The sequence below is a fragment of the Mus musculus genome, chromosome 7, assembly GCF_000001635.26.
Source record: "Mus musculus strain C57BL/6J chromosome 7, GRCm38.p6 C57BL/6J".
In the NCBI taxonomy this organism is placed as follows: domain Eukaryota; kingdom Metazoa; phylum Chordata; class Mammalia; order Rodentia; family Muridae; genus Mus; species Mus musculus.
Window position 1 is genome coordinate 47,462,755 of NC_000073.6, and position 27,510 is coordinate 47,490,264.

At 40.7% G+C, this 27,510-nt stretch overlaps 1 protein-coding gene across 2 annotated transcripts; it reads right to left on the reverse strand.

Moving 5' to 3' along the window:
• Positions 1-1,052: 1,052 nt before the first annotated feature.
• Mrgpra2b (MAS-related GPR, member A2B) lies at positions 1,053-26,828 on the reverse strand. Of its 2 annotated transcripts, none has more exons than NM_153101.3 (2): positions 26,734-26,828; positions 1,053-2,217 (listed from the first exon to the last, which is right to left on the reverse strand). In NM_153101.3, exons 1-2 carry the CDS (start codon positions 26,742-26,744, stop codon positions 1,233-1,235), a joined length of 996 nt encoding a protein of 331 aa, NP_694741.2. In that variant the 5' UTR covers positions 26,745-26,828; the 3' UTR covers positions 1,053-1,232. The 2 variants fall into 2 exon arrangements, with proteins under 2 accessions (NP_694741.2, NP_001368930.1); NM_001382001.1 differs by having other exon boundaries at positions 1,053-2,220.
• Positions 26,829-27,510: the final 682 nt, after the last annotated feature.

A 27,510-nucleotide genomic window follows, 5' to 3' on the forward strand; every position in this document is an offset into this window, starting at 1 on the left:
TGCAGAGACAGTTGTAACTAGCCCTTCATGAATAGGTACGATAGACAAGTTTCCACTGGCTGGTCCTAGTCTCTCATGCCTTTAGATGGGTCTTGGTAGTTGGAAATTGCCCATTGGAGTGCAGTGGTCTGCACCATAATAGACTGCTCTGTATTTCTGACTTTCCACACCATAGCTCCTACATGTAATTTCTGGCAACTGCTTCCCCTAAACCCTTAGCTCTACTTGCTAACTTCTGTAATCGATGGCCCCAAACTGTAAACATCGTTATTCTCACATGACTATACTTAATCTCTCACTGTGTTCATATCTTTGGCTCAAGATCTTTCCCTTGTAGTTAACTTCAGACAAGCACTGCATACATTATAGCAAGATCTGAGAATTCTCAGAGATATGACCATGTAGGGAACTTGGATTTCCCAAGCTCAGGAATCTGTCCAAATGGATTGCCAAAACTACACAGAGATGGGAGGAATAGTAGAGAACTTTCCCAGTGCCATTACATTATACAGGCTACAGGAACCTTGGCTGGTCAGAATGCAACTTTGGTTGGCACTCAGAACAATGTTAATTTTCCTTTTCAACTCTCTCCTTTCTCTTTTCCCTCTGCTCATTTGTTCTGTTGCAGCACATCTGTGACTTCCATGTATGAAAGCAGGTTTTTTTCTACTCTACTCTCTCAATTCTCTTTTTAATGCTACTATTTCTAACACATTAAAATGTGTTTGTGCATGTGTGTGCATGTGTGTGCATGTGTGTGTGTGTGTGTGTGTGTGTGTGTGTATGTTGAGGCTCCTTTTTTCCCCTTATTTTCTGTATATGAAACCCTGCCTTCTGTTGTACACCCCAGATGTCATGTGTTACTTCGTCTTTCATGTTCTGTTTTGTAAAACCTGTATTCAGGTACAGAACAATCACAGACAAGAGAGTCATGGCTCTGGACCTGGGCTATTTCCATGGCAACAAAACTTGCAAAGAAACCGCAAGAAAACTTCAGAGGAAGTTAGGAGAATTTGATTAATGTCAAGAAGGATGCAGACATGATACTTTCTGATTAATGCTTTTATTCAGGAGGGGTAGAAAAACTAAGTTAGTGGAGAGATGTTGAAGTTGTTGGTGGACCACTGAGGCATGTCAAATCAGTAAGCTGAGAGAAGAGTGGACAGTGGTCAAGTGCAGCAGGGCAGTGCTCACTCCAAAGCCACCTCTGAGGTCCAGGTAGAGGCTCTTCATCAAGGCTCTGCTTTGTTACTTGACATCTCTACCATGTTTTCAGCTGTCTCAGGAGTGTCCTGCAGTGCACTCTGGAGAACCATTTTGAGGGTCTGGTGCTTCAACTGATGTCTGAAAGAGCCCACGAAGAAGTAGATGATGGGGTTGGCACAGCTGTTAATAGCAGTCAGGACTTCTAATGCTAGATAAAGATTAACATCTAATACATGGAAATCATCCTTAATCTTGAATAACAGGATGCAGTAGATGACAAAGGGCAACCCGCAGAGGAGAAAAACCAAAAGGGTCAGCAAGATGGTCACATGAAATCTGGTAAGCTTCATCTGCCCAGCGCCACAGAACAACCTGGCCAGCAGAGCCAGGCTGGACAGACAGAGGACCACAAGCAAAAATATCATGTACGAGGCGGTAAAGATGTTAGTTGCCAGACACTCATTGTCATTATCATATCTGGTATGTAAGACAGCACAGAAATAGCTATTCAGAATGCAGATCAACAGGGATAGGACCCAGATCACAGCACACATGACAGTTGATGTATGTACTGGACGGTGGCAGCGATACCAGGTGGGGCACAGGACAGACAGGCAGCACTCAGTGCTGATGGCACTGAGCATGCTTATCCCTGTGATGTAGACAACCATCATAATGGTGTTAAAGCACAAGTGAAAGATGATGCTGAGGTAGGAAACTTTGAGAAGAAACAGGGTGGAAGCTATGATACTACTGAGGAGGAAAAGGAAGTCAGCCAGGGCCAAGTTTAGGATGTAGACTGAGAAGGCATTCCTGCGCAAGTGGAAGCCCAGGAGCCAGAACACAATGGCGTTTCCCATCAGTCCGACCAGTCCGAAGATGATGATCATCAATTTTGGGATCAGAATCCTAATGTTGATACTTCCAGGGAGGGTTTCGTCCATTGGATTTGTTGTCACTGGTGCTGTTGGTGAGGCTGAGGTCTTAAAGGCAAGAAATGCTTCACCATTGCTGCTGGGAACACAAAGGAGACATGAGGCCTTCCCTATGAACTCACCTTTTGTTTTCCTTTTTTGTTGGCTTTTTAAAAAAAATAATTTTCAAATGTTATTCCCTTTCCTGCTTTTCTCCCTTCTGGAAACCCCCTATTCCCTCCTCTCTCCCACTGTTTCTATGAGGGTGTTCCTCCACCCCACCACACACACACTCCCACATCTCTGCCCTAGATTCCCCTACACTGGGGCATCTATGGAGTCTTCATAAGTTCAAGGACCTCTTCTTCCATCCTCTGCTTCATATGCAGCTGGAGCCATGTGTACTCCTTAGTTGATGGCTTAATCCCTGAGAACTGGGGGGTGTCAAAGGGGGTGTGGAGGTCTGGTTGGTTGATATTGTTGCTCTTCCTGTTATGTTGAAAACCCCTTCAACTCCCTCAGTCCTTTCTCTAACTTCTCTAATAGGTACCCTGTTCTCAATCTAATGGTTGGCTGCTAATATCCACCTCTGTGTTTGTAAGGCTTGGGCAGGGCCTCTCAAGAGACAGCCTTATCAGGCTCCTTTCAGAATGCACTTCTTGGCATTCAAGATATTGTCTGGGTTTGGTAACTGTATATGGGATGAATCCCCAGGTCAGACATCCTCTGGGTGACCTTTCTTTTAGTCTTTGCTCTACACTTTATCTCCATATTTGCTGCTGTGAGTATTTAGTTCTCCTTCTAAGAAGGACTGAAGCTCCCAAACTTTGGTATTCCTTCTTATTGAGCTTCATGTGGTCTGTGAATTTTATCCTGGTTTGCACCTTTTGGGCTAGTATCCACTTATCAGTGAGTGCATACCATGTGTGTTCTTTTGTGATTGGGTTACCTCCCTCAGGATATTTTCTAGTTCTATCCATTTGCCTAAGAATGTCATGAATTCATCATTTATAATAGCTGAGTAGTTCTCTGTTTTGTAAATGTACCATATTTTTTCTATCAATTCCTCTGTTGAGGGAAATTTAGGTTCTTTCCAGCTTCTGGCTATTATAAATAAGGCTGCTATAAACGTAGTAGAGCATGTGTCCTTATTACATGTTGGAGCATCTTCTGGGTATATGCCCAGGAGTGGTATTGCTGGATCCTCCAGTAGTACTAGGAGCAATTGTCTGAGGACCCACCAAACTGATTTGTAGAGTGGTCGTACCAGCTTGTATTCCCACCAGCAATGGAGGAGTGTTCCTCTTATTCCACATTTGTGCTAGCATCTGCTGTCACTCATCTGCTGCTGAATTTTTGATTTTAGCAATTCTGACTGATGTGAGGTTGAATCTTAGGGTTGGTTTGATTGAACACACCTTTTGTTAAAGACATATTTTATTAATACATATTTGTTGGGAACAAGCAAAAGAAACCAATTCTAAGAACTACCATTTCATTTTCAAACTTCATTTAATCATAGAAACTAAATCAAAGGTCCCAGGACCCAGTGGGAGGTGGGGACTTCCCAATACCCAACCAGCTTCTACTATAAGGAAATAGTTGTCAGAGTCCAGATATCTCAGGGCTCACTTCTTCATCTTGCTGGCAGGGTCAAACTAATTTTCTATTCCCAGGCCTAGGAACTTACTCCTAACTTCATTGGTGAAAACTCCCTTGCTCCACCCCTCATGTCAAAACATGATTGGACAATGTTACAGTCCATTCTTCTCCCCTATCACTAAAGTTCCATTCCTTAAATAATCTGTACAACATTACTTCAAGGTAATAGTTAAGCTCTAGGGTCTGTTCTGCAGCCCCATGGACGACTTGATTCAGCAGAATAAGCTTGATTGCAATAAATTTTTGTCATCTGCACTGCCATAATATTTGCATTTTGTTGGATTTATGTTGGATTCAAGCAGACCCCATGCCATACTAACTGTATAAGGTGATGAGTTTTATTATGAGATTTTCAGGTGTTTATAATGCATATTTTATGATCATTAATTAATTGTTGGGCCTAGCTTGCTTGCTAGAAATAACTGTTCTTGTGTTTCAGGGGAGGTGATACAGCCTGGCAAAGGACAGGCAACTTATTAAGATCCCCAAATCTCTGGAGCCCACCCCTCTCCTTTGAGCATTTCCTTAGAATCATCACCTCCGTGTTTTTGATTATATGTGGATGGGAGAAAAGCCAGAGAAGAAATACCCAAAGCTGGTAAATATCCAACTTTGAGATGGCAGTTAATACTGTAGATTAAGAAACCATCAAGAAGCTGGACTCCAGAAATTCAAATAACCCCATTAAAAATGGGGTTCAGAGCTAAACTAAGAATTCTCAACTGAGGAATACCGAATGGCTGAGAAGTACCTGAAAAATGTTCAACATCCTTAATCATCAGGGAAATGCAAATCAAAACAACCTTGAGATTCCACCTCACACCAGTCAGAATGGCTAAGATCAAAAATCAGGTGACAGCAGATGCTGGCAAGGATGTGGAGAAAGAGGAACACTCCTCCATTGTTGGTGGGATTGCAAACTTGTACAACCACTTTGGAAATCAGTCTGGCAGTTCCTCAGAAAATTGGACATAGTACTACCAGAGGATCCCACAATACCTCTCCTGGGCATATATCCAGAAGATGTCCCAACCGGTAAGAAGGACACCTGCTCCACTATGTTCATAGCAGCCTTATTTATAATAGCCAGAAGCTGGAAAGAACCCAGATGCCCCTCAGTAGAGGAATGGATACAGAAAATGTGGTACATTTATACAATGGAGTACTACTCAGCTATTAAAAAGAATGAATTTATGAAATTCCTAGGCAAATTGATGGACCTGGAGGGCATCATCCTGAGTGAGGTAACAGAACTCACATGATATGTACTCACTGATAGCGGATATTAGCCCAGAAACTTAGAATACCCAAGATATAAGATACAATTTGTAAAACACATGAAACTCAAGTAGAACGAAGACCAAAGTATGGACACTTTGCCCTTTCTTAGAATTGGGAACAAAACAACCATGGAAGGAGTTACAGAGATAAAGTTTAGAGCTGAGACGAAAGGATGGACCATCTAGAGACGGCCATATGTGGGGATCCATCCTGTAATCAGTCTCCAAACGCTGACACCATTGCATACACTAGCAAGATTTTGCTGAAAGGACCCTGATATAGCTGTCTCTTGTGAGACTATTCTTGGGCCTAGGAAGCACAGAAGTGGATGCTCACAGTCAGCTATTGGATGGAACACAGGGCCCCCAATGGAGGAGCTAGAGAAAGTACCCAAGGAGCTAAAGGGATCTGCAACCCTATAGGTGGAACAACAATATGAACTAGCTAGTACCTCCAATGTTTACTCTGTGTCACAGTTTGATGGGATTATATAAGTTTTATATATTTTTTATTACATATTTTCCTCAATTACATTTCCAATGCTATCCCAAACGTCTCCCACACCCTCCCCGCCCCAACCCCCTACCCACTCATTCCCATTTTTTTGCCCTGGCGTTCCCCTGTACTGGGGCATATAAAGTTTGCCTGTCCAGTGGGCCTCTCTTTCCAGTGATGGCCGACTAGGCTTATATTTTTAAAGATAATCATGGCTGAAAGTGCATCCTGAGTCCCTGGAGAGTCTGAATTTATAATGTTGGATCTGCTAAAGCTTTGGGGGATTTTGCAGTTGGAGTGGGTAGAGGACTGTGTGGATTTTTCATTGTGAGAGAGTCAGAAGTCAATTGAGGATCAACCATAAAACCTTGTAGTTTAATGTGATATTTTTGGGGTGTCAGGTTGGGAAGGGGTGGACTTTGTCAGAGTGCGTCTTCTCTGTAATTTTTATTAGGTTAAGAAACAGGTGGGAGATCTATGAAGCATATCTTTCTGTATGTATGTAAGGTTACCTCCAGAGATCAGCTGATGAGAATGGACACAATAAATATATTAAACCATTGGTGGACTCCATATGATGGTTGTGTTGCTGGGACTTGTGGGCTACTTGGATGAAATAAGTCAGTGACAGTGTGTTCCTTGGGGTCACAGCTTTCTCTAGCATCCTCTCTGTATGCTGAGTTTGTTTATTAGTTCTTGTGGCCTTAGGGGGACTTAGAGCTGTTAATGTAAATCAGACCTTTTCACTTGAAAAAGTTAGGACTGGACCTTCTCATTCTTAATTAATATTTAAATCTTTTATCTTGCCTGAACTCAACAGCAAGGACTTCTAGTTCTGTGATGGTTTGTATATGGTGCCCAGGATGTGGCAGGATTAGGTGTGGCCCTGTTGGAGTAGGTGTGTCTCTTTGGGTGTGGGTTATAAGACCCTCATCCTAGTTGCCTAGAAGCCAGTATTATGCTAGCAGACTTCAGATGAATAGGTAGAACTCTCAGCATCTCCTGCACCATGCTTGCCTGCCTGGATGCTGCCATGCTCCTGCATTGATGATAATGGACTGAACCTATGAGCCTGTAAACCAGCTATCAAATATTTTTTTCCTTATAAATGTTGCTCAGATCACCATGGACTAAGGCTGATGATCTTCAATAACAACATAAATAATAGAAAGCCCACATACACATGGAAGCTGAGCAACACTCTTCTCAATGATACCTTGGTCAAGGAAGAAATAAAGAAGGAAATTAAAGACTTTTAAGAATTTAATGAAAATGAAGCCACAACATACCCAAACTTATAGGACACCATGAAAGCAGTCCTAAGAGGAAAACTTATAGCTCTATGTGCCTCCAAATAGAAACTAGAGAGACTATACACTAGCAGTTTGACAGCACACCAAAAGCTCTAGAACAAAAGGAAGCAAATTCACTCAAGAGGAGCAGACAGCAGGAAATAATCAAAATTATGGCTGAAATTTAACCAAGTGGCAAAACACAAGAACTATTCAAAGAATCAACCACACCAGGAGCTGGTTCTTTGAGAAAATCAACAAGTTAGATACACCCTTAGCTAGACTAACTTGAGGGCACAGGGACAGTATCCTAATTAACAAAATCAGAAATGAAAAGGGAGATATAACAACAGAACAGGAGGAAGTCCAAAACACCATCACATCTTACTACAAAGGGCTACTAAACAAAACTGGAAAACCTGCATGAAATGGACAAATTCCTAGACAGATACCAGGTACCAAAATTAAATCATGATCAGATTAATGATATCAACAGACCCATATCCCCTAAAGAAATAGAAGTAGTCGTTAATAGTCTAATAATAATAATAATAATAATAATAATAATAATAATAATAAAAAGCCCAGGACCTGATGGGTTTAGAGCAGAGTTCTATCAGTCCTTCAAAGAAGCCCTAGTTCCAACTCTCCTCTAAATATTCCACAAAATAGAAACAGAAGCTACTCTAACCAATTCATTCTACGAAGCCACAGTTACTCTGATATACAAACCACATAAAGACCCTACACAGAGGGAGAACTTCAGACCAATTTCCCTTATGAATATCGATGCAAAAATACTCAATAAAATTCTCGCTACCAGAATCCAAGAAAACAACAAAATGATCATCCATCATGATTAAGTAGGCTTCATTCCAGGGATGCAGGGATGGTTCAATATATGGAAATCCATCAACATAAACAAACTCAAAGAGAAACACCATATGATCATCTCATTAGATGCTGAGATATCGTTTGACAAAATCAAACACCAGTTAATGATAAAAGTCTTGGAAACATCAGGAAATCAAGGCCCGTACCTAAGCATAGTAAAAGCAATATACAGTAAACCAGTAGCCAACATCAAACTAAATGGAGAGAAACTTGAAGCAATCGCTCTGAAATCAAGAACTAAACAAGGCTGGTCACTTTCTCCCTACCTATTCAACATTGTACTTGAAGTCCTAGCCAAAGCAATTATACAACAAAAGGAGATCAAGGGGATATAAATTGGAAAGTAAGAAGTCAAAATATCACTATTTGAGATGATAGGATAGTATATATAAGTGACCATCAGAATTTCAAAAGTGAAATCCTAAACCTGATAAACAGCTTCAGGGAAGTAGCTAGATATAAAATTAACTCAAACAAATCAGTGGCCTTTCTTTACACAATGAATAAAGAGGTTGAGAAAGAAATTAGGGAAACGACACCCTTCACAATAATCACAAATAATATAAAATACCTTGGTGAGACTCAAACTAAGGAAGTGAAAGATCTATATGATTATCTCTTCAAGTCTCTGAAGAAAGAAATTGAAGAAGATCTCAGAAGATTGAAAGATCTCCCATGCTCATTGATTGACAGGATTGAGGTAGTAAAAATGGCTATCTTACTGAAAGCAAACTACAGATTCAATGCAATCCCTATCAAAATTCCAACTCAATTCTTCACCGAGTTAAAAAGGGCAATTTTCAAATTCATTTGTAATAACAAAAAACCTAGGATAGCAAAAACTATTCTCAACAATAAAAGAACCTCTGGGGGAATCACCATGCCTGACCTCAAGCTGTACTATAGATCAATTGTGATAAAAACTACATGGTATGGGTAAAGCAATAGACAGGTAGATCAATGCAATAGAATTGAAGACCCAGAAATGAACCCACACACCTATGCTCACTTTGACAAGGGAGCCAAAATCATCAGGTGGAAAAAAAATAGCATTTTCAACAAATGGTGCTGACTCAACTGGCAGTTATCATGTAGAAGAATGCAAATTGATCCATTCTTGTCTCCTTGTACAAAGCTCAAGTCTAAGTGGATCAAGGATCTCAGCATAAAACCAGAAGCACTGAAACTTGTAGAGGAGAAAATGAGGAAAAGCCTCGAAGATATGGGCACAAGGAGAAAATTCCTGGATAGAACAGCAATGGCTTGTGCTGTAAGATTGAGAATCGACAAATGGTACCTCATGAAACTGCAAAGCTTTTGTAAGGCAAAAGAAACTGTCAATAAAACAAAAAGACACCAACAGATTGGGAAAAGATCTTTACCAATCCTAAATCAGATAGGGGACTAATATCCAATATATATAAAGAACTCAAGAAGATGGACTCCTGAAAACCAAATAACCCTATTAAAATTGGGGTACAGAACTAAACAAAGTATTCTTAACTGTGGAATACTGAATGGCTGAGAAACACCTGAAAAAAATGTTCAGCATCCTTAATCATCAGGGAAATGCAAATAAAAAATCCCCTGAGATTCTACCTCACATCAGTCAAAATGGCTAAGGCAAAAAATTCAGGTGACAGTAGATGTTGGCAAGGATGTGGAGAAAGGGGAATACTCCTCCATTGTTGGTGGGATTGCAAGCTGGTACACCACTCTGGAAATCAGTCTGGTGGTTCTTCAGAAAACTGGACATAGTACTACCAGAGGATCCCACAATACCTCTCCTGGGCATATATTCAGAAGATGTTCCAACCGGTAAGAAGGACACATGCTCCACTATGTTCATAGCAGCCTTATTTATAATAGCCAGGCATTGGAAAGAACCCAGATGTCCCTCAAGAAAGGAATGGATATCGAAAATGTGGTACATTTGCACAATGGAGTACTACTTAGCAATTAAAAACAATGAATTTATGAAATTCTGAGGCAAATGGATGGATCTGAAGGATATCTTCCTGAGTGAGGTAACCCAATCACAAAAGAGCACACATGATATGCACTCACTGATAAGTGTATATTAACCCAGAAACTTAGAATACCCAAGGTACGATTTGCAGAACACATGAAATTCAAGAAGAATGAAGACCAAAGTGTGGATATTTCGTTCCTTCTTTGAATTGAGACCAAAATATCCATGGAAGGAGTTATAGAGACAAAGTTCAAAGCTGATACAGAAGAAAGGACTATTCAGAGATTGCCCCACCCCGGGGATCCATTCCATATACAACCACCAAACAGAGACACTATTGCATATGCCTGCAAAATTTTGCCGACAGGACCCTGATATAGTGGTCTCCTGAGGGTATTGGCCAGTGCATGAGAAATACAGAGGTGGATGCTCACAGACATCCATTGGACTGAGCATAGGATCCCCAATGAAGGTACTAGAGGAAGGACCCAAGGAGCTGAATGGGGTTTGCAGCTCCATAGAAGGAACAACAATATGAACTAGCCAGTATCCCCAGAGCTCCCAGGGACTGAACCACCAACCAAAGGATAGAGGGAGTGTGTTTTTCAGAGGGGAAACCAGGAAAGGGGATAACACTTGAAATGTAAATAAAATATCCAATAAATAAATAAGAGTTGCCTTGGTTATGGTGTATGTTCTCAGGAATAAAACCCTAACTAAAACAAGTATTATGTTGAATTATACAGTAAAAGCAAGCATCTTTGACTTTTCTTGTTTTATTTGAGATATTAGAGAAAAGGCTTTCAGCTTTTCCTGTGATATTGCCTGGGCCTCACTGAGTGTGGTGTTTATTATGTTGAGACACACTCCTTTTGGACCTATCCATTAAGTTTCATCTTTGGCATTTTGAAAGTAATGCATTTTAAGAAATGTCATTTTTGCATCTGTTTGGATGATTTTACATGAGTTTTGGTTTTGGTTTTGATGTGTGTGTGTGTGTGTGTGTGTGTGTGTGTGTGTGTGTGTGTATTCATGGGTGAAGGGCAGAGACTGATGTCCATTGTTGTTTTTCTCAAATGCTTGATAGCTTAGTTTTTTAAGACAGAGCATCTCACTGAGCCTATAGCTCACTCATTTAGCCAGACTAATTGTCCCCCAAGCCCAGAATGACCCTCCTGTCTTTGCTTTCTTTACTGGTATGTGCCATACCTGGTTTTATGTGAGGTGCCAGGTGTTTGAGTTCTGGGTCTCATGCTTGTGCAAAAGGCACTTTACCAAGTGAATAATCTTCCCAGAATCTCCCTCCCTATATTTCGTTCATTAGCAAATGTCATGATTTCTTATTTTCTAGAGTTGAGGACTGAAGCTGAGGCTTGTGTGTACCAAACACAAATACCACCCCCAGGTCTCCTTGAAATCTCTTGAGCTTATTGGCAAGAATACGATCTATGTGTGCAAGGAATGGGTTATGGATTTAGTGCTCACAATCGGACTGTGTGCACCTAGAGATTCTAAGCAGCTTGCTCATTTACTCTGAGTCATTTACTCTGAGCTTCCAAACTTGAGGTTTGGGGTGATCTTGCTGTTGGGGGGGATGTTGTCACTGTCTTACCACTAGGAGGCAGACGAAGCACAGGTTTGTCCTATGTTCAAAGGTGGTGATAAAAGGCACTAGAGAGGACCACACACAGGGAGTGTGCCTTCAGAAGTCTCCACTGGCTCTGTGTTAGATGCAGGCACCTCTTCTGCTCTCCAGCATGTGCTCAGGCACTGTAGCACTCTTTATAGCTGTGGTGTACCCAGAGCTCTCATACAATGGTTTGGTGTCCATTTTACAGTTTTTCCTCAGTCATTACTGCCTGGGACTGGGAGAGGGGTGTAGTGGGCATTGTGGTAGGAAACACTGACATCCCTAAGCCCACAGAGACAATGTAGCACTTTGGAGGAACAGGATATTTCTGTTGCAGGCTTCCTTTTGCTGAGGTAAATTCATGGTTAAAAGTAGCATGCTCAGATACAGGTAAGCAGGCCAAGGCAGAACCCAACCAACAGTGGGCTACTGTTCTTCCCATCTTGCATGGGGATAGGTCCAGAGGCTTCACAATGGTCTCTGTCTTGGGAAGAGACATCTATATGGCTCACACTGATTTCTAAGGCAACACCTTGAGGATTCTACTTTGTCTTAAGTTAGTAGCTGGGACTTTAGTAGGTGATGTGCTGTGTGAGGTGGGAGCTGGATGGTAGGATATAATGAAGTTTGTTATACCAGACAGCTAATGGATGAAGGAATGTGCATTGTCAGGGATCCCCTGAAGCCCAGACTAAGGCTGCTGCAGCAGCAAGTGAATCCCAAACCTGTCCCTTTTGGGGACAGTCTCTGTGGCCTGCCAGGGTGGTGTTAGAGAGTCAGTATGAAAACGCTGGCCAGTGGGTGAGGTGTTTTAGCTCTGTCTAGTGTTGGATCTTACTGAAGTGGGCCTGATATTTTGTAAAGCTAAGTCACAGGTTCGCTTTCCTGTCTTATACCCCAGTGGGTGGAGTCTTCTGTCATGGTGTGGTGGGGTAGAGATGGGAGAGACAGCCATTAGCCCTCGGATAATGAAGTTCTAGAGTCTTAGTTCTGGGCCACTTGCTTAAAGGAAGGGATGTGGGGTTCTGACTGGCACTAGGTGTCATAATGAAACACCTGAAATAATATTTTCAATTTAAGATCTGGACTCAATTTACTTTATTTTCTTGATTTAGCAGGGATCTCTCTCTACTAATATGGGGAGAGGCGATACAGGAAACTTTCCCTTTCTGCTTCTAAGGTGTCTTAAAAAATACTAAAACCAGTTATTCTAGTCTTGTGCCTAGTTCTCAGTTCTCCTGAAGATGCTGTGGTCAATGAATATGTGTTTCACAATGAAAATAGATGGGGGATGATATTGAATTATTTGGGACCTTTCTGCATTTCCATTGATCAGTTATAAGGCTTTCATGTGAAGTGAGGCCTATGAGGGGGCAGGAGGAATAACACCACGCTGTAGACCAAGACAAGCAAAAACCCCAGAAATACTGAACTTTAGATTTACAGAATAAACAATAGACCCTAACATAGAATGATAAACAAAGGCATAGGAGTCACAATTCTCTTAACCTGAGTAGGGCTTCAATCAAAAGAGAAAAGGCCCATAATGTGTTTCTTTGCCAAAAGAAGGTTTAAGACTCTATCTGCACCTGGGTGGTGGTGCCACCTTTGATCCCAACTCTTGGGAGGCAGAAGATCTCTGTCAGGTCCAGGTCAGTATGGTCTACAGAGTGAGTACCAGTACTCAAACCTTGCTTGAAGGAGAGAGAGAGAGAGAGAGAGAGAGAGAGAGAGAGAGAGAGAGAGAGAGAGAGAGAGACTCGTCAGCCCAGAAGCATGTACTAAGGGAGGGGTTCCAGCATTTCTTAGCTTGCTCACTGTTGCCAAGGAGGTAGATTATATTAGGAGAGCTGGGAAACTCTTGGCCTTTTGCTTGGGGGAAAACACCAAATATTTTTATATAGCAATGCCCATATGTACCTTGCACCTCTTTTGGATGTAAATGTCTTCTCTGACAAGCAGTGTAGATCTAGGATGTTGATTGTTATCTTGGCACTGGATCTACTAGGGGAGAAAGTACTAACTGCTGAAGAGGTAATAAAGCCAAACACAAGGGTCAGCTGAAGTCTAAATACTGGAGTTCAAGTTTCAGGTACAAATGCAAGGGATACAGAAAGTAAGGTTGTGTGATATAATAAAGAACCGATTACAGAGATTCTGAGGCAGCACTATTTTTGGCTCCAGACAACCGGCCACCTTCCTGGTGAGAGCACAGGGGTCCGCCCTGCCCGAGAGGTTTCTGCCTCAGGCTCCGCGGGAGCCAACTTTGTTCCGGGACTCCGCAGAGGGCAGGCTGCACGGGTGAGGGTGTGGAATACAGAGGCCAGCAGTTTCTGGGACAGGCAAGAGCCAGAGACCTTCTGAGGCGGCACCATTTTCGGCTCCAGACAACCGGCCACCTCCCTGGCCAAAGCAACACAGCTTCAGGGAAAGATCCTGTTTTGGGCCTTCATCTTCAGCCAGGAGAAGGTCCAAACATCAGATAACTGTGCACATTCTCTGAAAGAGGAGAGCTTGCCTGCAGAGACTGCTCTGACCACTGAAACTCAGAGGAGAGAGCTAGTCTCCCACGTCTGCTGATAGAGGGTAACAAAATCAACAGAGGAACAATCTCTAAACAAAGACAACTATAACAACTAACTCCAGAGATTGCCAGATGGCGAAAGGTAAACGTAAGAATCCTACTAACAGAAACCAGGACCACTCACCATCATCAGAACCCAGAACACCCACTTTGCCCAGTCCAGGGCACCCTAACACACCTGAATGGGTAGACCTGGATTGAAAAGCATATCTCATGATGATGGTAGAGGACATCAAGAAGGACTTTAATAACTCACTTAAAGAAATACAGGAGAACACTGCTAAAGAGTTACAAGTCCTTAAAGAAAAACAGGAAAACACAACCAAATAGGTAGAAGTCCTTATAGAAAAACAGGAAAACACATCCAAACAGATGATGGAAATGAACAAAACCATACTAGACCTAAAAAGGGAAGTAGACACAATAAAGAAAACCCAAAGTGAGGCAATGCTGGAGATAGAAACCCTAGGAAAGAAATCTGGAACCATAGATACGAGCATCAGCAACAGAATACAAGAGATGGAAGAGAGAATCTCAGGTGCAGAAGATTCCATAGAGAACATCGGCACAACAATCAAAGAAAATGGAAAATGCAAAAAGATCCTAACTCAAAACATTCAGGAAATCCAGGACACAATGAGAAGACCAAACCTACGGATAATAGGAGTGGATGAGAATGAAGATTTTCAACTCAAAGGACCAGCAAACATCTTCAACAAAATTATTGAAGAAAACTTCCCAAATCTAAAGAAAGAGATGCCCATCAACATACAAGAAGCCTACAGAACTCCAAATAGACTGGACCAGAAAAGAAATTCCTCCTGACACATAATAATCAGAACAACAAATGCACTAAATAAAGATAGAATACTAAAAGCAGTAAGGGAAAAAGGTCAAGTAACATATAAAGGCAAACCTATCACAATTACACCAGATTTTTCACCAGAGACTATGAAAGCCAGAAGAGCCTGGACAGATGTTATACAGACACTAAGAGAACACAAATTCCAGCCCAGGCTACTATACCCAGCCAAACTCTCAATTACCATAGATGGAGAAACCAAAGTATTCTACGACAAAACTAAATTCACCTATTATCTCTCCACGAATCCAGCCCCTCAAAGGATAATAACAGAAAAAAGAACAATACAAGGACGGGAACCAAGCACTAGAAAAAATAAGAAGGTAATCCCTCAAAAAAACTAAAAGAAGACAGCCACAAGAACAGAATGCCAACTTTAACAACAAAAATAACAAGAAGCAACAATTACTTTTCCTTAATATCTCTTAATATCAATGGACTCAACTCCCCAATAAAAAGACATAGACTAACAAACTGGCTACACAATCAAGACCCAACATTTTGCTGCTTACAGGAAATTCATCTCAGAGAAAAAGATAGACACTACCTCAGAATGAAAGGCTGGAAAACAATTTTCCAAGCAAATGGTCTGAAGAAACAAGCTGGAGTAGCAATTCTAATATCTAACAAAATCGACTTCCAACCCAAAATAATCAAAAAAGACAAGGAGGGGCACTTCATACTCATCAAAGTTAAAACCCTCCAAGAGGAACTCTCAATTCTGAATATCTATGCTCCAAATACAACGGCAGCTACATTCATTAAAGAAACTTTAGTAAAGCTCAAAGCACACATTGCACCTCACACAATAATAGTGGGAGACTTCAACACACCAATGGACAGATCATGGAAACAGAAACTAAACAGGGACACAGTGAAACTAACAGAAGTGATGAAACAAATGGACTTAACAGATATCTACAGAACATTTTATCCTAAAACAAAAGGATATACCTTCTTCTCATCACCTCATGGTACCTTCTCCAAAATTGACCACATAATTGGTCACAAAACAAGCCTCAACATATACAAAAATATTGAAATTGTCCCACGCATCCTTTCAGATCACCATGGACTAAGGCTGATCTTCAATAACAAAATAAATAATAGAAAGCCAACATTCACGTGGAAACTGAACAACACTCTTCTCAATGATACCTTGGTCAAGGAAGGAATAAAGAAAGAAATTAAGGACTTTTTGGAGTTTAACGAAAATGAAGCCACAACATACCGAAACTTATGGGACACAATGAAAGCATTCCTAAGAGGAAAACTCATAGATCTGAGTGCCTCCAAAAAGAAACTAGAGAGAGCACACATTAGCAGCTTGACAACACACCTAAAAGCTCTAGAATAAAAGGAAGCAAATTCACCCAAGAGGAGTAGAAGGCAGGAAATAATCAAACTCAGGGGCGAAATCAACCAAGTGGAAACAAGAAGAAGTATTCAAACAATCAACCAATCAAGGAGCTGGTTCTTTGAGAAAATCAACAAGATTGATAAACCCTTAGCCAGACTCACTACAGGGCACAGGGAAAGCATCCTAATTAACAAAATCGAAATGAAAAGGAAGACATAACAACAGATCCTGAAGAAATCCAAAACACCATCAGATCCTTCTACAAAAGGCTATACTCAACAAAACTGGAAAATCTGGATGAAATGGACAAGTTTCTAGACAGATACCAGGTACCAAAGCTAAATCAAGATCAGGTTAATGATCTCAACAGTCCTATATCCCCTAAAGAAATAGAAGCAGTCATTAATAGTCTCCCAGCCAAAAAAAGCCCAGGACCAGATTGGTTTAGTGCAAAGTTCTATCAGACCTTCAAAGAAGATCTAATTCCAGTTCTTCACAAACTATTCCACAAAATAGAAACGGAAGGTACTCTACCCAACTCATTCTATGAAGCCACAATTACTCTGATACCTAAACCACAAAAAGACCCAACAAAGATAGAGAACTTCAGACCAATTTCCCTTATGAATATCGATGCAAAAATCCTCAATAAAGTTCTTGCTAACCGAATACAAGAACACATCAAAACAATCATCAATCCTGACCAAGTAGGTTTCATCCCAGGGATGCAGGGATGGTTCAATATACGGAAATCCATCAATGTAATCCAGTATATAAACAAACTCAAAGACAAAAACCACATGATCATCTCGTTAGATGCAGAGAAAGCATTTGACAAAATCCAACACCCTTTCATGATAAAAGTCTTGGAAAGATCAGGAATTCAAGGCCCATACCTAAACATGATAAAAGCAATCTACAGCAAACCAATAGCCAACATCAAAGTAAATGGTGAGAAGCTGGAAGCAATCCCACTAAAATCAGGCACTAGACAAGGCTGTCCACTCTCGCCCTACCTATTCAACATTGTACTTGAAGTCCTAGCCAGAGCAATTAGACAACAAAAGGAGATCAAGGAGATACAAATTGGAAAGGAAGAAGTCAAAATATCACTTTTTGCAGATGATATGATAGTATATATAAGTGACCCTAAAAATTCCACCAGAGAACTCCTAAACCTGATAAACAGCTTCAGTGAAGTAGCTGGATATAAAATTAACTTAAACAAGTCAATGGCCTTTCTGTACACAAAGGATAAACAGGCTGAGAAAGAAATTAGGGAAACAACACCCTTCTCAATAGTCACAAATAATATAAAATACCTTGGCGTGACTCTAACTAAGGAAGTGAAAGATCTGTATGATAAGAACTTCAAGTCTCTAAAGAAAGAAATTAAAGATCTCAGAAGATGGAAAGATCTCCCATGCTCATGGATTGGCAGGATCAACATTGTAAAAATGGCTATCTTGCCAAAAGCAATCTACAGATTCAATGCAATCCCCATCTAAATTCCAACTCAATTCTTCAACGAATTATAAAGGGCAATCGGCAGATTCATCTGGATTAACAAAAAACCAAGGATAGCAAAAACTCTTCTCAAGGATAAAAGAACCTGTGGTGGAATCACTATGCCGGACCTACAACTGTACTAAAGAGCAATTGTGATCAAAACTGCATGGTACTGGTATAGTGACAGACAAGTAGACCAATGGAACAGAATTGAAGACCCAGAGATGAATCCACACACCTATGGTCACCCGATCTTTGACAAGGGAGCTAAAACCATCCAGTGGAAAAAAGACAGCATTTTCAACAAATGGTGCTGGCACAACTGGCTATCTGTTATCATGTAGAAGAATGCGAATTGATCCATTCCTATCTTTTTGTACTAAGGTCAAATCTAAGTGGATTAAGGAACTCCACATAAAACCAGAGACACTGAAACTTATAGAGGAAAAAGTAGGGAAAAGCCTCTAACATATGGGTACAGGGGAAAAATTCCTGAATAGAACAGCAATGGCTTGTGCTGTAAGATCGAGAATCGATAAATGGGACCTCATAAAATTGCAAAGCTTCTGCAAAGCAAAAGACACCGTCAATAAGACAAAAAGGCCACCAACAGATTGGGAAAGTATCTTTACCTATCCCTAATCGGACATGGGACTAATATCCAATATATATAAAGAACTCAAGAAAGTGGACTCCAGAATATCAAATAACCCCATTAAAAATGGGGCTCAGAGCTGAACAAAGAATTCTCACATCAGGAATACCGAATGGCAGAGAAGCACCTGAAAAAATGTTTAACATCCTTAATCATCAGGGAAATGCAAATCAAAACAACCCTGAGATTCCACTTCACTCCAGTCAGAATGGCTAAGATCAAAAACTCAGGTGACAGCAGATGCTGGCGAGGATGTGGAGAAAGGGGAACACTCCTCCATTGTTGGTGGGATTGCAAGCTTGTACAACCACTCTGGAAATCAGTCTGGCAGTTCCTCAGAAAATTGGACATAGTACTACCGGAGGATTCCGCAGTACCTCTCCTGGGCATATATCCAGAAGATGTCCCAACCGGTAAGAAGGACACATGCTCCTCCATGTTCATAGCAGCCTTATTTATAATAGCCAGAAGCTGGAAAGAACCCAGATGCCCCTCAACAGAGGAATGGATACAGAAAATGTGGTCCATTTACACAATGGAGTACTACTCAGCTATTAAAAAAATGAATTTATGAAATTCCTAGGCAAATGGATGGACCTGGAGGGTATCATCCTGAGTGAGGTAACCCAATCACAAAGGAACTCGCACAATATGTACTCACTGATAAGTGGATATTAGCCCATAAACTTAGGATACCCAAGATGTAAGATACAACTTGTCAAACGCATGAAATTCAAGAAGAACGAAGACCAAAGTGTGGACACTTTACCCTTTCTTAGAAATGGGAACAAAACACTCATGGAAGGAGTTACAGAGATAAAATTTGGAGCTGTGACGAAAGGATGGATCATCTAGTGATTGCCATATGCAGGGATCCATCCCATAATCAGCTTCCAAATGCTGACATCATTGCATACACTAGCAAGATTTTGCTGAAAGGACCCAGATATAGCTCTCTCTTGTGAGACTATGCCGGGGCCTAGCAAACACAGAAGTGGATGCTCACAGTCAGCTATTGGATGGGTCACACGGCCCCCAATGGAGGAGCTAGAGAAATTACCCAAGGAGCTAATGGGAACTGCAACAAGCAATATAAACTAACCAGTACCCCGGAGCTCTTGTCTCTAGCTGCACATGTATCAAAAGATGGCCTAGTCGACCATCACTGCAAAGAGAGGCCCATTGGACTTGCAAACTTTATATGCCCCAGTACAGGGGAACGCCTGGGCCAAAAAGGGGGAGTGGGTGGGTAGGGGATTGGGGGGGTGGGTATGGGGGATCTTTGTGATAGCATTGAAAATGTAAACGAGGAAAATACCTAATTAAAAAAAGGAAAATAAAAAGAACCGATTAATCCCCAATAATGGATTATAAATATACCAAAATTGTCAGAAATGCCAGATAAATAATTCAATAGCCCAGTGTTAAAGACTATGAACATCCTGTAGGCATATTTGAACAAACAGAGGAAGAGAGGGTGTCAGCTGAAAACATAGGTGAGTCTGGATATGGAGGTGCACTCTTTTATTGTCAGCTCTCAGGAGGCAGAGGCATGTGGTTCTCTGTGTGTTCAAGTCCAGCCTGGTCTGCATAGCAAGTTCTAGGTCAGCCAGGGATACAAGGTGAAACCCTATTTAAAAAAAACAAAACTAAAGCAATAATAGCAGCAGCAACAGCAGCAGCAACACTTGTTGAGAAACATCAGAAACAAGGAAGAGAAGTTCAGCAAGAAAAATGAAACTAAAACAAAACAAAACAAAAAGCCTAAAAAAACTGAATACCAAAACCAAACTATTCAAAATCAAACCCAATCCCAAATGGAAATGTTGAAGTTTAAAACACATTAAGGTAAAACCCCCCCAGGAACCATGAGCAGCAAGCTACACCATGCAGAAGAGGAGCAGGTACTGAAGACAAGGTTCAGGAATTATTAAATCCATGAAGCAATAAAGAAAACACAGATGAATATATCTGCAACTTTTGAGAGCTCTGGGCCACTACTAAGAGATCAAACCCAAGAATCGAAGAGTTTAATCTACTTACAAAATGAAACACATCAGAATTTTGCCTGGAATTCTAAAATGCAGAAACACATGGTCTTACAGCCATGTACTTGATAAAAAGAAACATAGGAAGTCTGGATGTCTCTCATACCAACCAAGATTGCTTTGAAACAATACTATTCCTTGAAAGTGACAGATTAGTAAATAACCCCCTCCCACACATGGGCACAACTAAGCAATTCATGGCCACCCACTGAGCACCACTGATCTCCCAAGAGATCCTACACATTTGAGGAAGAAAGATAGCTCCACACACCAGAGCCCTGCAGGAAAGGAGGAATACATATTACACAAGAGGAATAGATGAAGTGTTTGGAAGTTAGTAAGAGTAATGTATTATGTAAACCAGAAAGCTTGAAAGATGAATTTGTGTGTGTGTGTGTGTGTGTGTGTGTGTGTGTGTGTGTGTGTGTGTGTGTGAGAGAGAGAGAGAGAGAGAGAGAGAGAGAGAGAGAGAGAGAGAGAGAGAGAGAGGAAATAACATATTAAAACCAACCAGTAAAACGATTACATCAAATTACAAGCCTCTGAATGTAGTCCTCAATAATAACCCAATACTAAACAGTCTTAATTCTTCTTTAGAAAGTCATGGAAGGGCAAGATAGAAATGCTGGTTGAGTATATGAAACATCCCTCAATGCAAAAATATAGTCTGAGAGTGAAAGGATGAAGACAAAGGGCAAAGAAAGTAAAGGAAGGGAGGCAGGAGCAGCCATACTGATCTCCAACAGAGGAGACTTATGCCAAAACTAGTCAGTAGAGAGGAAGTCTTCCATTGCATATTAGTAAAGAGAGTGATCCAAAAGGAAGACACAAAGATCTGAAAGAGAGAGAGAGAGAGAGAGAGAGAGAGAGAGAGAGAGAGAGAGAGAGAGAGAGAGGAGGCTTGAGAAGAGGGACAAGATCTGTAAGAGTTTGGGCAGGGGGTGTGGGAGATGAGGGAATGTAAGGGAGGTGTATTTGATGAAACTACAATATGTACATTATAAAATAATGGGGAAAACCCATTATTTAGTTAATATGTCAATAAAAAATTGAAAAAAGAGAATATAAGGATTGAAAATACATGTGCACTAAATGTTAGCACACATAATTTGTAAAGCAAATAACTGGATATATAATGATTGATAGGTCCAGGAACAAAAATAGTGGATGACCCTAATGCTCCACCCTCACCAATAAATACATTATCCAGAGAAAGTACTAACAAATAAACTTTAGAGTAAATATATCCCATAGATTAAAGAGACTATACATATTGAGAATATTCCATGTGATAGCTGTGGAATACACATTCTTCTCTACGAGAGATCATAATTTAGGTGACCCATGGAATCTCAGTGACTCAATTGCTTAAGCAGGACCTCAAAATGACAATATTAGTTGACATCCCAGTATTGATTGGGGAATTCTCACAAGCTGCTACTCATGTATGAGATCCTCTTACTCTAAGAGGCATGGGATACTCCCCTCTCCAACAGAGCTGAAGCCCTTGTAGACGGTTTGTGAACCATCCTACAGGTAAGGGACATAAACACCTGGGCATGAAAAAAAAAGAGGAGAGAATATGTTATCTTCAGGGGTATGTCCCCTGATAGATTATGCAATCCAAAGTCATCAGCTTAAACACATATCCAATCAAGCAACACCAAATGATCTCAGCATGTTGTATGTATGTGTGTATGTGAGTATGTATATATGTATGTATATGTGCATACATGTGTTAAAATAATAAAGATTATGTTATGGATTTTATGGAGGAGCACATGGGAGGAGGACATGGGATGAGGATACGGGAGGAGTTGGAGTGGGGTGAGGAGGGGTAGAAATGATGTACATGTAGTACTCATGTATTAAATTCTTAAAAAAATAAATAACCAAATTCTTTACAAATAGAAATAGATTGAAATGATTTCTTTTGTCTTAAAAGATCATACTAGAATAAACCAAGAAACCAATAGCAAAGAAACTAAGAAAACTTAAATATATGGAGAGAGAAACTTATCTTGGATAAAGAAACTAGGGAGGAAATAAAAGATAACATTGTCACATGGTCAGCCCTAAAACATACATACATGTGACAATACACAGACCTAACATATTGTACCTAGGATTATATATGCACATATCTGTGTATGTATGTATGTACGCATGTATGCGTGTGTGTGTATATATATATCCTATGCATGTATATATACGATATGTATGTACATATGTATCCTATATACATAGATAAATATATGCATGAAATAACAATTAGGGAAAAAAGAGAAGGGTGTGGAGGGATATGTGGGAGTGTTTTAGAGAGAAAATGGAAGGAAAAATGTAATTAAATCATAATCTCAAATATAAAAATACTATTAGAAAAATAATTGACAAAACATGCTATTTCGAAAAAGAATCCTAGAATCATATGAAAATCAAAACAGAGATTACATAAGTTTCAAATACAACAAAGGCAGTTTATAGCTAGGAGTGCTGTTTTTAAAATATCAGAGCCCAATGGAGGAGCTAGAGAAAGTACCCACGGAACTGAATGGATATGCAACCGTAAAGGAGGAACAACAACATGAACTAGCTAGTACCCCCAGACCTAGTGTCTCTAGCTGCATATGTAGCAGAACATGGCCTAGTCAGCCATCATTGGGAGGAGAGGCCCTTGGTCTTCAAAGATTATGTGCCCCAGGAGAGGGGAATGCCAGGGCCAGGGAGCAGGAGTGGGTGGTTTGGAGAGCAGGGCTGGGGGAGGGTATAGGGAACTTTCTGGATAGCATTTGAAATGTAAATGAAAAAAAATATCTAATAGTAATAATAATAAAGAACATCTAAACAAAATATCAGAGCAAACTAAAACAACTTAAGGATGTACCTCCAAATTCTTAGAAAACCAAGAACAAGACAAACCCGAGGTTAATAGACAGAGACAATCAAGATCAGGGCAAAGGTCAATGAAGTGGCCACTATAGAACAATACACTGAACCAATAAGATGAGCTGGTCCTCTGAGAAGCTAAACCAGCATTAGTACCATCAGTTAAATGAACCTAAAGTGACAGAGATAAGACCAAATTAAATTAGAGACTAAAGAGGGGACATAATGACAGAGGATTACTAGGGAATATTTTTGAAGAGTTATTATCTGATAAATTGGAAAAATCTAGAAGAAATGGATTCATTTCCAGACAATATTTAAAATGCAGTAGTTTTCTTATATAGCAGTAGGAAAGGTTTTAGAGTTTTACTGTAGTGAACAGACACCATGACCAAGGCAACTTCTATAAGGACAACATTTAATTGGGGCTAGCTTATAGGTTCAGAGGTTCAGTCCATAAGGCAAGAACATGACAACACCCAGGCAGGCATGGTACAGGCAGAGCTGAGAGTTCTACATCTTCATCTCAAGGCCTAAGGAGAAGACTGGCTTCCAGACAGCTAAGATGAGGGTCTTAAAACCCACACCCACAGTGACACACTTCCTCCCACAAGGCTACAGCTTCTAATAGTGCCACTCCCTGGGCCAAACATATACAAACCATCACAGGAAATATACTGAAGAAGAAATCAGGGCAATAGTCATAGTCAATGACCCAGGAAATTCCTAGGAGTAAGTATAACCAGGGTCAAAAGAATGGAATAGTGAAATAGGCTCAGAGGAAAGAAATTGAAGAAGACACTTAAAGCTTTGGAAAGATCCATGTCTGTCAATTGTCTGCATTAGTAATGTGAAAATGGATTTAGGGCAGTTTCCACCAAAGTCCAATTACATTCTTGCATAAATAGAAATAAAAATCCTATAATCATACAAAAACACAAAAGGCCACAAAAGACTATGGCAATCTTGAGCAAGAACAGTGCTAGGAGCATCACAATGTCTGGTTTCAAGCGGTAATACTGACCTCCACCAATGAACCAAGAGTGATACCAGCACAAGAAACGGAAAATGGAGACCAGTGTTGTACATTAGAGAATGCAATTGTAAAAACACACACAACTACTTTGATCTGACCCTCAACAACGGCCTCTTCAGGAAACAATGCTATTAAACAGGAAATCCACAGGTAGAAGATTGAAACTACCCCTATTTCTCATGCTGCCCAAAATCAATTAAAATGATCATTCCAGTCCAAATGAATATCACTAAGGCAATAAACAGGAATGGATGCTGGTGAGGGCACAGTGAAAACAGATCCCTTGACTACTGGAGGGAATATAAGTTATTGCAGCCAGTAAGGCAACCAGTGTGGCTATCATTCAAAAAGTAGGGTTAAAATTGCCATAGGCTCCACGTAGGCTGCTTTTGGGTGTACAGCTCAAGAAATCAAAGTCAGTATACAATAGAGACAATTATAACTGTTATAATTATGTTTATTGTGGTCTTATTCACAATAGTCAATTTATGGAAGCAAACTACATGTTCATAAAAGGATGTATGGATAAAGGAACCACACACACACACACACACACACACACACACACACACACACACTAGTTTTATTCAACTCTAGAGGAAACAATAAGGGGCTGAAATATGGCTCAGTGGATCAAGTGCTTGGGTTCAGATCCCCAGTTCCCTTGTACAAAGCCATGGAGATGGTTCAGGGGGTAATGCACTTGTCCTGCAAATATGAGGAGTGGAGTTCAGATCTCCAGAACCTACTTTTAAGCTGGGTAGCTGCATCAGCACCCTGTAATCCAGGCGCTTGTGCGGCAGAAACAAGGGATACTGGCTGATTTTATGTCAACTTAACACAAGCTTAAAGGAGGGAACCTCAAAAATGCCTCCATAAGATCCAGTTTTAGGGCATTTTCTTAATTAATGACTGATGGTGTTGGGCCTGGTTAGTTGTTGTAGTGCCACCCGTGGGTTGTTGGTACTAGGTTCCATATGAAAGCAGGCCAAGCAATCCATGAGAAGCAAGGCAGTAAGCAGCATCTCTCCATGGCCTTTGCATAGGCTCCTGCCTCCAGGTTCCCGCCCTGCTGTATAGTCCCTGTTTTCACTGTTTCTGATGATAAACTGTTATATGGAAGTGCGAGCAAAACAAACCATTTCCTACCCACATTGCCCTTACCTCCCAAGTCGCTGTTGGTCATGGTTTCATCACAGCACCCTAACTAAGACAGGGGTCCCCCAGAGCGAGCTGGCAAGCCAGATTAGCTGGAATTGGCCTAGCTCTAGGATTAGTGAGAGACCCTGACCCAATCAATAAAGTTTTTGTGGGGAGTGTGGTCAAGGAAGATCCCTTATTTCTACTTCTAACCTATACTCACACGTGCATAAGCAATGGAATTATTTCAGATCGAGGAACATTGAGGGAATTGGAGAACTGAAAAAAATCCCACACGACAGTACAATTCGGGGTTATTTAGGGGATGGTGCAGAAGAGCAAGAGGAGGGAGGGTAGAGAGGGTGGTGAAGGCATGAATCCCATCCAGGTACTACATTTACATACAAAACATTATTAGCAAAATCAGTTATTCTGCATGATTTATACATCCTGATAAAAAAGATAGCTGTTCAAATTTGTCTCATAATGAGGAGATGGCTGTTTATTCAGCTGCTATGTTGCTTCCATATCTTAATTAATTTCTTGTCTTCATATCCTTGAACTTTACTGACAGTTTTAAGGATCATTGGACTGGGCTGGATTTCCCATCATTTCTCTACCTATTATAAAATCAATGCTGTTGTAGATTTGTTAGTGTCTTTCAGAGAACTCACAATCTCTTGAGATTTATAAAGCTACATTTTTTCCCCTGGTTGTTGAGCATATGTGGGGACATACACTCTTTTTCATTTTTCTTTGGAAGGGACACATCTCCTCCCTGCTTAGTGTCTAATTTGTGATGCTGAATGGACAGCTCTTGCTGGCCCTATGCAGTCAGAGAATGCTCTCTGTTTCTCTAGATAGCTGGGCAGTCCCTTTGCCCTGAATTTGGGTGGGGTAGCTGACTGGGCTCTGTTGTTTGACAAGACCATTGGCTGACATCTGCTCCCCAACAGAGCAAGAGGATGTGCACTGAAATTACTTCAGTTCTGCTGGAACACTGCATGCATTCTCTGGCCATAAGGGTCTGTGATTTGAGCTCATCTGTTGAGCAGGTCAGCAGTAAAAGCTCTAGAGGTAAGGAGGTCAGAATGGAGTCTCATGAATATTAGCTAGCAGCTTCTAACCATTCCCTGTCCAGCCTGTTTGCACCAAACTCACCAAAACGGAGTTGCACACTGCTCATCTTTTCCTCTATTGGTCCTCATGGCAATGAAAATATACTGCCTGAGTATGGTGGTATGTGGATATAAGCACACAAAAGATATAACAATAGATTCACAAGTAAGTTGTAGATAGACTCTTACCTTTCCCCCATTCCTCTTGCTGGATATAGCTTGCTGGCTTGTGTAGGAGGAAAACTACAGTTACTACAGGATATTCGTTTGCTCTGGAGAAGTGCATTTAAAGTTGGAAGGAAGTAAAGTTTATCAATACCCCAGACAGCCTTATGGTTTCCTGCTCAGAGTCCTATTGGCAACAGAGAGTGTATGTTCTGTTATGTAATTTTCCTTCTGAGGTATTTCTCAATTTCTCCTTTTTCTATGCTTTCTCATAGGAAATCCCTCAACTTGCACTTTCTGTAAGTGACTGCTGCTTGGAGTTTCCTGTCACCTGGACAATAATACCAAGCAAAGTGAGAAGTATCCTTAAGTGCTCAGTAGGGATGAAACAAAGTCTCTATTGTGCTTCATACTCCCGTTGGCCTGGCTTCTCCTTTTCTCTAGTTTCTTCCAAATAACATAGAAATGCATCAAACAAAAGGTGAATGTCTTTTAAAACATTGTTCTTTGAAATCAATTGCTTGTTAAAGTATTTATTCCTAAACATCTTAATAGATGAGCTTATAGTTTTGATCAGGAAACATTCATTTTTATTTTAGAATTTGTCTCTGTAAACAATTATACAATCCAACCCCATGAGGTGTACAATTGTTCTGTGCATACTAGAAATACTGAGGAGTGACTTAAAAATCTATCAATCATCTGTCTGTCCAGCCAGCCATTCATCAATCCATCATCCATCCATCCATCTACCCACCAACTCACCCACCCAGTCACCTACCCAGTCACCCACCCTATCTC